This window comes from Garra rufa, chromosome 25, assembly GCF_049309525.1.
Source record: "Garra rufa chromosome 25, GarRuf1.0, whole genome shotgun sequence".
Taxonomy (NCBI): Eukaryota; Metazoa; Chordata; class Actinopteri; order Cypriniformes; family Cyprinidae; genus Garra; species Garra rufa.
Window position 1 is genome coordinate 27,178,549 of NC_133385.1, and position 13,483 is coordinate 27,192,031.

Genomic DNA, 13,483 nt, shown 5'->3' on the forward strand with positions numbered 1-13,483 from the left:
TGTGACTCTATATCTCACAACTGTGGTTTTATTTCCCACAATTGTGACTATATTTCATAATTTTGACTTTATATCTCACAGTTGTAGTAATTTTATTTACCATAATTGTGACTATATCTCATAATTGTGACTTTATATCTCACAATTGTGTTTTTATTCCCCATAATTGTGACTATATCTCATAATTGTGACTTTGTCTCACAATTGTGGTTTAGTTTCCCATAATTGTGACTATATCTCATAATTGTGACTTTATATATAAAAATTGTGGTTTTATATCCCATCATTGTGACTTTATCTCATTATTATGACTTTATATCTATTATATTGGGGTTTAGTTTCATATATTTGTAGCTATATCTCATAATTGTGACTTTGTATCTCAAAATTGTGGTTTTATTTCCTATTATTGTGACTGTATCTCATAATTGTGACTTTATATCTCAAAACGGTCTCAATTGTATCTCAAAGATGTTTTTTACGTAATTGTGACTTCATATCTCACAATTGTGGTTTAGTTTCCCAAAATTATGACTATATCTCATAATTGTGACTGTATCTGATAATATTAACTTTATATTTCACAATTGTGGTTTAGTTTCCCATAATTGTGACTATATCTTATAATTGTGACATTATATCTCACAACTGTGGTTTTATTTCCCATAATTGTGACTTTATCTCATTATTATGACTTTATATTTCACAATTGGGGTTTTATTTCCCATAATTGTGACTGTCTCATAATTGTGACTTTATATCTCACAATTGGGGTTTTATTTCCCATAATTGTGACTGTCTCATAATTGTGACTTTATATCTCACAATTGGGGTTTTATTTCCCATAATTGTGACTGTATCTCATAATTGTGACTTTGTATCTCAAAATTGTGGTTTTATTTCCTATTATTGTGACTGTATCTCATAATTGTGACTTTATATCTCAAAATTGGGGTTTTATTCCCCATAGTTGTGACTATATCTCACAATTGTGATTTAATTTCCCCAAATTGTTACCATATCTCATAATTGTAACTTTACCATTCACAATAGTTGACTATAGCTTGTAATTGTCGCTGCCTTATAATGATGCAGCTAAAAAACAGTCTCAATTGTATCTCAAAGATGTTTTTTTTTTACATAATTGTGACTTTATATCTCACAATTGTGATTTTCACCATATCTCATAATTGTGACTTTAACATTCACAATAGTGACTATATCTTGTAATTGTGACATCTCACAGCTGAGTTTTTTTATAGCTGCAGCATTATATTTCACATGTTATTTTATTTCACATAATTGTGATCTTAACATTCACAATAGTGACTATCTTGTAATTGTGACTTTACAATTGAGGCCATTTTTTATGACTGCGGAATTAAATTTCACAAATGTTATTTTATTTCACATAATTGGGACTTTACAGCTCACAATAGTAATTATTTCTTGTAATTGAGACAGACTAATTGCGACTCTATTTCCTATTTCTGAGATTATATATCTAAATAAAATGCAACTTTATTTACCATAATTCTTACTTAAAAAAATAAAAATAAATTAAATGTGCTTCCATGTATACCTCATATAAAATTATTAGGCAGTATACAGCATATAATGGACAGATTTAGCCAGAAGTTTGCCTCCATTCTGAATATTGCCCATGGAAAAAATTACCCAACGGACTGCTGTTAAAACCAGTTGACAGAAGGAGGTACAGTACATGAAACTAATCCAGTAATTGTGCCTGTATTGTATTTGTGCAGGGTGCTGCTGCCTACCCAGAAAATGAAGACCAGCAGCAGAGGCTGCGAGAGGCTGCCGAAGGGTTACGGGTCGCCACCAACGCAGCCGCTCAGAACGCCATCAAAAAGAAACTCATTCACAGACTGGAGGTGAGGACATGCATTATTATGCCACCTCCTGTTCAGCGTCCGCTCTGTGTTTGATCCAGCCGGTTTGAACACAGTAAATTATAGTGGTGTGGAGGACGCTGATAAAATGTAAAAACGGATTACGAGCCCTTGCCCAAAATGAATCTTCTGTCATCATTTACAGTACATTCCCTCATGTACTTTCCAGTCAGGGTAATTTAGACTACTGTTATATCGTTTTTTCCTTATTTTTTTAAGCTCAACAGCATCCGCCCTTACTTTTTTTTGTCTGTTTAGGACAAAACTCATATTAGCATGGAAGAGGTGGCTTTTTATCAGCCTGGTAGCGGTCTAGTTTCCATAGCGGGTGTTTTTCCATTGCCCAACATTTTCGGCCAGTGGAATCCAGCATTTTGGTTCTGTTTGGTCTCTTCACGTCAACAAAGATGGCTTTGTTCTTCAGTTTTTTTTTTTTCATGTCTCTTCCATCTATCATCCTTCCTCGCACATGGAATATTCTTTCATAATACAAAGAATCTTTTTTCTTGTTGCTCGCCGCCTTTTGCTGTTGCTTCTAAAGTATAGGATTTTGCTAAATCCTGTTATGATGGACATGGTCATAAACATCCCAAAAGCTGTACAATCCTTGCTGAACCTGTTATGAAATTCAGTCAGAACAGTTAGGTCTTTGTACGGTTAACGCAACATCTGACCATGTGCAGAATGATGCCAGGTGTTAGGGCGGAACGATTAATTGAAATAAAACCAAAATCGCAATATTGTTTAGCGTAATTATCAAGTCGCAAAGACTGTAATTTGATTATATAAATAAAAATAAATATGTGTGCATAAATTCTATTTTTTATATTGAAAATGAAGAATATTGTAATTTTACAGTTGTTTTCTAATATAAAATTATCACTATTTTTATATTTGTTTTTTTATTAAAATATTAGAGTAGTACAATGTCTTTATTTAATAATAGTAGTTGTATACTGGTGTGATAATTAATAATAATAATAATAATAATTATTATTATTATTATTATTATTATTAATTATCACACCAGTATACAACTACTATTATTAAATAAAGACATTTTACTACTACTATTGTTATTATTTAGAAAATATATATAAATAAATACAAAATATTCTTTTTCATTTTGTTATTATTTTTAATTAAATTTTAACTAAATTAAAGTAGTAGTACTTCTTATTTTATTTATATAGTAGTAGTAGTAATAATATATTTATAAGTTATTTTGCCTTGTTTTTGTTAAATACCATATTTTCAATTAAAATATTAAAGTTATATTTCTTTTTTTATTAATATAGTAGTAGTAATAATATATTGTTGTTTTACTATTTCCTATTTTTATTTTAGTAATAATAATATAGTAGTGATAATAATAATAATAATAATAATTATTATTATTATTATTATTATATTTTATTTTAAATTAAAATCTTACAAAAGTACAATGTCTTATTTTCATTTAGTAATAGTAGTATTGTAAATATAATAATTATAATTATAATTATTCCAAATAAATAAGTAAATATAAAAATAAATCAGTTTTATTTTTTTATATTATATAAATAAAATAATTAATATACAAATAAATTATATTCATATATTTTATTTTTTCTTAAATACCTTATTTTTTCATTAAAATGTTAAAGTAGTAATATTTCTTATTTGTATTCATATAGTAGTAGTAGTATTATATTTATTTTTGTAATTCATTATTGGTGATGCTGTAATTAATTATAGTTATTTGTCTGGAACAGAATGCAGCTAAGCAGGCCGCAGCAGCATCGACGCAAACCATTGCCGCCGCCCAGAATGCAGCTGCATCTAATAAGAACACCATGTCACATCAGCAGCTCGTGCTCAGCTGCAAGGTATTGTGGGTAGTTCTGTTCTGCTTAGTCCAAGATTTTAGAATTTTGAGTTTAACTATTCCAACTGTGGATTTGCGGATGCTCTCCAGGCTGTGGCCGACCATATCCCACAACTAGTGCAAGGAATGAGGGGCAGTCAGGCCCACCCGGAAGATCTTGGTGCCCAACTCGCCCTTATCATCGCCAGCCAGAGTTTCCTGCAGGTAAAATGTGCATACTGTGTTTGTTCAGCAGCTTCTGATTTGGCATTAAATGATCCTCACTTTGTTTTTGTCATTGTTTCTGTCTCCAAAAAGCCGGGAAGTAAAATGGTGACGTCTGCAAAAGCGGCCGTTCCGACGGTAACCGACCAGGCAGCTGCGATGCAACTTGGTCAGTGTGCCAAGAACCTGGCCACCTGCCTGGCAGAGCTGCGCACAGCTGCACAGAAGGTACCCATAGTTCACTGCCTCCTAGTAGATTCAAAACAACCGTTAAACACATATTGTAATAATAACCTTCCTGCAGTGCACTATATCAGGTGTAGAGATTCAACTTTCCATTACTCATGTTTTAAAGAGACAGTTCGGACAGAATTTAGTTGTTAGGCAAATTTTGGGTGCAGGGTAAGCTTAAAGGGACAGTTCACCCAAAAATGAAAATTCGTTTTTTAATTACTCACCCTCATGTCGTCAGGGTGCTTGAAGTACTTGAAAATGACTTTTTGAAATGTAATGCCTGGAAAACCCTTGAAAATACCAATATTCCTGAAGAGGTACTTGAAAAGTGCTTGAATTAATGAAAGTTAATGTATCAATGAATTGAGTGGACTTCGGAGCGCGTAACACAAATAATTTGATTTATATAACTTCGGAACGCAGCTCGTGAATCATTTGATTTAGATCGGAACTTCGGAGCGGGTTCGCAATTCTTTTGCTTTAAGTTGGAACTTCGGAGCGCGGATCGGGAATCATTTGATTTAGATCGGAACTTCGGAGCGTGTAACAAATCATTTGATTTAGCTCGGAAATTCGGAGCGGATTCGCAAATCTTTTGCTTTAGATCGGAACTTTGGGGCGCACATCGGAATCATTTGATTTAGGTTGGGACTTCGGAGCGCGTAACACAAATAATTTGATTTAGATCAGAACTTTGGAGTGCAGATCGGGAATCACTCCAAATTTGTGAATTTTCAGAGCGGGTTCACAAATCTTTTGCATTAGGTTGGAACTTTGGAGTGCAGATCGGGAATCATTTGATTCAGGTTGGGACTTCGGTGCGCGGATTGTGAATCTTTTGCTTTAGATTGGAACTTTGGAGCATGGATCGGGAATCATTTGATTCAGGTTGGGACTTCGGTGCGCGGATTGTGAATCTTTTGCTTTAGATTGGAACTTCGGAGCATGGATCGGGAATCATTTGATTTAGGTTGGGACTTCGGAGCGGGTTCGCAAATCTTTTGCTTTAGATTGGAACTTTGGAGCGCGGATCGGGAATCATTTGATTCAGGTTGGGACTTCGGTGCGCGGATTGTGAATCTTTTGCTTTAGATTGGAACTTCGGAGCATGGATCGGGAATCATTTGATTTAGGTTGGCACTTCGGAGCGGGTTCGCAAATCTTTTGCTTTAGATTGGAACTTTGGAGCGCGGATCGGGAATCATTAGATTCAGGTTGGGACTTCGGAGCACGTAACACAAATCTTTTGATTTAGATTGGAACTTCGGAGCGTGTAACACAAATCATTTGATTTAGATTTTCGGAGCGGGTTCGCAAATCTTTTGCATTAGGTTGGAACTTTAAAGCAGATCGGGAATCATTTGATTCAGGTTGGGACTTCGGAGCGCGTAACACGTATCATTTGATTTAGATCGGAACTTCGGAGTGCAGATCGGGTATAATTTGATTCAGGTTGGGACTTTGGAGCACAGATCTTGAATCATTTGACTTAGGTTGGGACTTCAGAGCGGGTTTGCAAATCTTTTGCTTTAGATTGGAACTTCAGAGCGTGCATCTGAATCATTTGATTCAGGTTGGGACTTCGGAGTGCGTAACACAAATCATTTGATTTAGATCAGAACTTTGGAGTGCAGATCGGGAATCATTTGATTCAGGTTGGGACTTTGGTGCGCGGATTGTGAATCATTTGATTTAGATCGGAACTTTGGAGCGGGTTTGCAAATCTTTTGCTTTAGATTGGAACTTCGGAGCATGGATCGGGAATCATTTGATTTAGGTTGGGACTTCGGAGCGGGTTCGCAAATCTTTTGCTTTAGATTGGAACGTTGGAGCACAGATCGGGTATCATTAGATTCAGGTTGGGACTTCGGAGCACGTAACAAAAATCTTTTGATTTAGATTGGAACTTCGGAGCGTGTAACACAAATCATTTGATTTAGATTTTCGGAACGGGTTCGCAAATCTTTTGCATTAGGTTGGAACTTTAAAGCAGATCGGGAATCATTTGATTCAGGTTGGGACTTCGGAGCACAGATCTTGAATCATTTGACTTAGGTTGGGACTTCGGAGCGGGTTTGCAAATCTTTTGCTTTAGATTGGAACTTTGGAGCACGGATCGGGAATCATTTGATTCAAGTTGGGACTTCGGAGCGCGTAACACAAATATTTTGATTTAGGTTTTCGGAGCGGGTTCGCAAATCTTTTGCTTTAGGTTGGAACTTCGGAGCGCGGATCGGGAATAATTTGATTTAGGTTGGGACTTCAGAGCACGTAACATGAATCATTTGATTTAGATCGGAACTTTGGAGCACGGATCGGGAATCATTTGATTCAGGTTGGGACTTCGGAGCACGTAACATCTACCAAACAATCAAGGTTAAGGCCTTGATTGTTTGGTAGATGTTGATCTATGAACATGTCTTGTTTTTGTAAATAATGTTAAGCCGAATGATGTACTATTTGAATACAGATTTGAATAGCTCCAAACATGCTTTCAGGATACATCTTTATATATGTATGATTATATATGTGAGCTTCTGAAGACAGATTTTAATGGCATGCTCGAACAAATCCCTCCTTGAATCATTTGATTTAGATCGGAACTTCGGAGCGGGTTCGCAAATCTTTTGCTTTAGATAGTAACTTTGAGCGCGGATCAGAATAATTTGATTCAGGTTGGGACTTCGGAGCGCATAACACAAATAATTTGATTTAGATCGGAACTTCGGAGTGCAGATTGGGAATAATTTGATTTAGGTTGGGACTTCGGAGCGCGGATTGTGAATCATTTGATTTAGATTGGAACTTTGGAGCAGGTTCGCAAATCTTTTGCTTTAGATTGGAACTTCAGAGCGTGGATCGAGAATCATTTGATTCAGGTTGGGACTTCAGAGCGCCTAACACAAATCTTTTGATTTAGATCGGAACTTCAGAGCGGGTTCGCAAATCTTTTGCTTTAGATTAATTAATTGGAACTTTGGAGCGTAGATCGTGAATCATTCGATTCCAATCGGGACTTCGGTGCGGGTTCAGGAATCATTTCAGATTCAGTAGAAAACATCAACCCATTAATGCAGTACAGTTATAAACCCAAAAAACATTGAGAAATAAGAAAATAAGAAAATTAACAGTGGTTGTACTATAGTAAAAGTGTAGTATACTTTGTAATACTTTAGTAGTCATACTAAAGCGTTATGCGTGTGCTTTGCTTTATTTTTGCCCTTTTTCATTGGTATATTTTTATTTATCTATTTCACTTTTTTAGAATTTAAAATGGAAGACATTGTTTGATAAGTAAGATCTCTGATTGAAGTCCTTGAAAATCAAAAAAATAGTGCTTGAAAAGTACTTGAAAGTCCTGGAATTTCATTTTAAAGTATCTGTATGAACCCCATGTCATTCCAAACTTGTAAGACCTTTGTTCAGCTTTAGAAAACAAATTAAAATTTTGATGAAATCCAAAAGCTTTCTGACCCTGCATAGGCAGCAACATAAGTAACAAGTTCAAGGTCCAGAAAGGTAGTAAGGACGTTGTTAAAATAGTCCATGTGACATCAGTGGTTTAACCTTAATTTTATTAAGCTACGAGAATACTTTTTGTGCACAAAGAAAACTAAAATAAACATTATTCAACAATTTCTTCTCTTTGTTATCTTTGTATACTTTGTTGTAGGCTCATGAGGCATGTGGTCCTCTGGAGATCGACTCTGCTCTCAATGCTGTTCAGACTCTCAAGAGTGAACTACAGGATGCCAAAATGGCCACACTGGAAGGACAACTCAAACCGCTACCTGGAGAATCGGTAGGTGAGATTTACTACTTAAAAATGATCATCGGGCTTTTTAGCAGTAGTTCTAACCATTACTTTTTCATGCTTGTGTCTGTAGTTGGAGAAGTGTGCGCAGGATCTTGGAAGTACGTCTAAAGCTGTGGGCTCCTCCATGGCCCAATTATTGACCTGTGCTGCCCAGGGCAACGAACATTATACTGGTGAGATGACTTATGCTTTTCAGCATATGAAACACAATATTTGAGGGGAATATATCTATACTGAATATGAAATGCGCAGAATAACAACAGGATTTACACAAGTAGGACATGTTCCTGGATTAAGGTCCCCTTAACCGATTTTTGGGTTAAGGCCTTGATTGTTTGGTAGATGTTGTTCTATGATCATGTCTTGTTTTTGTAAATAATGTTAAGCCGAATGATGTACTATTTGAATACAGATTTGAATAGCTCCAAACATGCTTTCAGGATACATCTTTATATGTGTGTTTGCTGGGAATCAAACCCAAAACCTTGGCCTCCTAGTGAAATTCTCTACTAGTTGAGCTAAACATAAAAGTACTTAATCTTCCATGATTTTTATTATCAAGTGTCTTTTGTGATTTGGAAAATTCAAAATTATTCTTCTAAAAATTCATCTACAAGATGCTTGTAAACTGGCTGAGTTTTCCAAACAAAGCTGCTTCTTCCAAATTAAAGGCATGAAAACTGAGAGGAAAGCAATGCTGTAACTTACCTGCACCACCCATCAATTTTTCACTGTGTCTGGCTGGATCGTTGCTCTCAGGAGAGCTTCTGAAGACAGATTTTAATGGCATGCTCGAACAAATCCCTCCTCTTCCACTCGGGCTCCTGCAGCTTCTCAAGCCAAGGGTATAACTAACCCCCGTCCCTCATTAATCTTATTTTCACTAGATTTAACATACCATCAGCAATTGGGCTCTACTTGGCTGGATAATGCAATTTGGTGCAATTTGCCTGCATTGGCCCGTCCTTTTTTTTTTTTTTTTTTTTTTTTGCTTTCTGTTCTATAAGTAGAGGCCAGATCCCATATGACGCCTTATTTTCTTTCCACGCTCATTTGTTGGAGCAGCAGGGGCATTCTGGGTCACCCATGCGCCAAAACGAGGCTTAAAGCTTTATTTGGAACAAGACGTTCGGGCTGGGTACTTCAAAAATATCCCTTATTTTGCAATACAGTTTATTGCAGTCCATCAGTTAATGTAAAATAAGTTAAAAATGAATGTGTTGCTCATTTATAATGTATGGATATGATGCAAGACCGTGCAAAAGCGGACGATCAGAATGTTTTTTTATGGCTGATATCAGTGTTGGTAATTAAGAGAAGAGTCTGGTTGAACACCAGTGTAATGCTATAATGATACCAAATTAGACAAAAAAATGTTACAAATTGGCAAAACTTAGTGAACTAAGCACATTTTTTGCCTTTAAAAACAAACACTCTGAAGATTAATGGGTGATTACTATAATAAATATAATCTCAGAATACCAAGTATAAACTTGTTAATTGATCTGACCAATATATAGGTTGATCACTGACATGATGTAATAAATATTGCAAATATTAACCAATTAATCAGTATCACTGTTATATTGGTAGATCACTGCGTTAAATATCATCTAAGAATGACAAATATCGTCCAATTAATCGGTCTGACTGTTTTATCGGTAGATTGATGTAATAAATATAATCTCAAAATGGTTATATTGATAGAACATTGTAATAGATGTAATCTTAAATTGGCAAATATCAGCCAATGAATCAGTCTGACACTTAAATTGGTAGATTACTGTTGTAGATATAATCTCAGAACGCCAAGTATCATCTGATTAATTGGTCTGACTGTTATATCAGTAGATCACTGTCATAGATATAATCTAAGAATGACAAATATCGCCTGATTAATCAGTCTGACAATTATATCGGTAGATCACTGTGATAGGTATAATCTAAGAATGGTGAATATTGTCCAAATGAATTTGAAATCTGACTGTTATATCGGTAGATCATTGTAATAGATATAATGTCAAAATGACAAATATCGCCCTGATTAATCGGTCTGATGATTATACCAGTAGATCACTGTGATAGATATAACCTAAGAGTGCCAAATATTGTCTCATTTATCAGTCTGAATGTTATATGGCTAGATCATTGTAATAGATTTTATCTCAAACGGGCAAATATTGCCAGATTAATTGGTCTGACTGTTATATCGGTAGATCATTGTAATAGATATAATCTCAAAATGGCAAATATCGCCTGGTTAATCAGTTTGACAACTGTATCAGTAGACCACTGTGATGGATATAATCTCAAAATGGCAAATATTGCCGATTAATTGGTCTGACAATTGTATTAGTAGACCACTGTGATAGATATAATCTCAAAATGGCAAATATCGCCGATTAATTGGTCTGACAATTGTATCAGTAGACCACTGTGATAGATATAATCTCAAAATGGCAAATATTGCCGATTAATTGGTCTGACAATTGTATCAGTAGACCACTGTGATAGATATAATCTCAAAATGGCAAATATTGCCGATTAATTGGTCTGACAATTGTATCAGTAGACCACTGTGATAGATATAATCTCAAAATGGCAAATATTGCCGATTAATTGGTCTGACAATTGTATTAGTAGACCACTGTGATAGATATAATCTCAAAATGGCAAATATTGCCGATTAATTGGTCTGACAATTGTATTAGTAGACCACTGTGATAGATATAATCTCAAAATGGCAGATATTGCCGATTAATTGGTCTGACAATTGTATTAGTAGACCACTGTGATAGATATAATCTCAAAATGGCAGATATCGCCGATTAATTGGTCTGACAATTGTATTAGTAGACCACTGTGATAGATATAATCTCAAAATGGCAGATATTGCCGATTAATTGGTCTGACAATTGTATTAGTAGACCACTGTGATAGATATAATCTCAAAATGGCAAATATTGCCGATTAATTGGTCTGACAATTGTATCAGTAGACCACTGTGATAGATATAATCTCAAAATGGCAAATATTGCCGATTAATTGGTCTGACAATTGTATCAGTAGACCACTGTGATAGATATAATCTCAAAATGGCAAATATTGCCGATTAATTGGTCTGACAATTGTATCAGTAGACCACTGTGATAGATATAATCTCAAAATGGCAAATATTGCCGATTAATTGGTCTGACAATTGTATTAGTAGACCACTGTGATAGATATAATCTCAAAATGGCAAATATCGCCTGATTAATCAGTCTGACTGTTATATCGGTAGATCATTGTAATAGATATAATGTCAAAATGGCAAATATCGCCCTGATTAATCGGTCTGATGATTATACCAGTAGATCACTGTGATAGATATAACCCAAGAGTGCCAAATATTGTCTCATTTATCAGTCTGAATGTTATATGGCTAGATCATTGTAATAGATTTTATCTCAAACGGGCAAATATTGTCTCATTTATCAGTCTGACTGTTATATCGGTAGATCATTGTAACAGATATAATCTCAAAATGGCAAATATCGCCCGATTAATCGGTCTGACTGTTATATCGGTAGATCATTGTAACAGATATAATCTCAAAATGGCAAATATTGCCCTGATTAATCGGTCTGACTGTTATATCGGTAGATCATTGTAACAGATATAATCTCAAAATGGCAAATATCGCCCGATTAATCGGTCTGACTGTTATATCGGTAGATCATTGTAACAGATATAATCTCAAAATGGCAAATATCGCCCTGATTAATCAGTCTGACTGTTATATCGGTAGATCATTGTAATAGATATAATCTCAAAATGGCAAATATCGCCCTGATTAATCGGTCTGATGATTATACCAGTAGATCACTGTGATAGATATAACCCAAGAGTGCCAAATATTGTCTCATTTATCAGTCTGAATGTTATATGGCTAGATCATTGTAATAGATTTTATCTCAAACGGGCAAATATTGCCGGATTAATTGGTCTGACTGTTATATCGGTAGATCATTGTAACAGATATAATCTCAAAATGGCAAATATCGCCCGATTAATCGGTCTGACTGTTATATCGGTAGATCATTGTAACAGATATAATCTCAAAATGGCAAATATCGCCCTGATTAATCGGTCTGACTGTTATATCGGTAGATCATTGTAACAGATATAATGTCAAAATGACAAATATCGCCCTGATTAATCGGTCTGATGATTATACCAGTAGATCACTGTGATAGATATAACCTAAGAGTGCCAAATATTGTCTCATTTATCAGTCTGAATGTTATATCGCTAGATCATTGTAATAGATATAATCTCAAAATGGCAAATATCGCCCTATTAATCAGTCTGACAATTGTATAAATCACTTTGATAGATATAATCTAGGAATGCGAAATATTGTCTCGCTGTTATATTGGTAGATCATAGTAATAGATCTAATCTAATAATACTGTCCAAATTAATCTGTCTGTTATATTGGTAGATCAGTGTGATAGATATTATCTCAATCTGGCAAATATCGCCTGATTAATCAGTCTGACAATTATATCAGTAGATCAGTTGATAGATATAATCTAAGAATAACAAGTATTGTCAGATGAATTGTTCTGACTGTTATATAGGTAGGTCATTGTAAAAGATATAATCTAATAATGCAGAATATTGTCCAAATTAATCTGACAATTATACTGGTAGATCACTTTGATACATATAAACTAAGAATACCTTATATTGGTAGGTCATTGTAATATATAATATGTAATGTAATAATAAATTATACAAGATATAATTCCAAAATGGCAAATATTGGCAGATTAATTGGTTTTACTATTATATTATTATATTATTAGATATGATTAGATTACTGTGATAGATGTAACCTCAGAATGCCAAATGTTGTCTAATTAATTGGCTTGGCCGATATATCAGTTGACCGCTACGATCCCAGGATTCACATATTACTCAATAACTTACATACAAACATATGTATAAATAATTCATTGTGTTTGTCTGGGTGTCTGCGGTAGGTGTGGCAGCAAGAGAAACCGCTCAAGCTCTGAGGACGTTGGCTCAGGCCGCGAGGGGAGTGGCAGCGAGTACAGTGGAACCCCAAGCCGCGGCGGCCATGCTGGACTCCGCCTGTCACGTGATGGAGGGCTCAGCCATGCTGATCCACGAAGCCCACCAAGCCCTAGTGTGCCCTGGTGATGCTGAGAGCCAGCAAAGATTAGCACAGGTAGGACAACACACAATTAATCCATTAATCCATTAAACAACAAGCAAGTAATGACAGATGTCCACCCATCTGCGAGAATATTTATTCACTGACAAGTAGAAGCTGAAGTAGAAGTTTGGTTACATAGTTATCTTTATATGAGGCCAGAATAGTTTTGTCTTCAGCTACTCTGTTAAAACCAGATCAGTCTCCCATCAGCTCCCTCTTGG

The 13,483-nt window shown here is 35.2% G+C and overlaps 1 protein-coding gene across 1 annotated transcript in view; it reads left to right on the plus strand.

The window, feature by feature from the left end:
- tln2b (talin 2b) overlaps positions 1 to 13,483 on the plus strand; it is a 153,624-nt gene that overhangs the window by 63,031 nt on the left and 77,110 nt on the right. Inside the window, exons 20-26 of the mRNA XM_073831436.1 lie at positions 1,767 to 1,895; positions 3,668 to 3,781; positions 3,871 to 3,984; positions 4,078 to 4,212; positions 7,892 to 8,020; positions 8,106 to 8,208; positions 13,066 to 13,274. Of these exons, the coding sequence (XP_073687537.1) occupies positions 1,767 to 1,895; positions 3,668 to 3,781; positions 3,871 to 3,984; positions 4,078 to 4,212; positions 7,892 to 8,020; positions 8,106 to 8,208; positions 13,066 to 13,274 (933 nt within the window). The remainder of the gene's footprint in view (positions 1 to 1,766; positions 1,896 to 3,667; positions 3,782 to 3,870; positions 3,985 to 4,077; positions 4,213 to 7,891; positions 8,021 to 8,105; positions 8,209 to 13,065; positions 13,275 to 13,483) is intronic.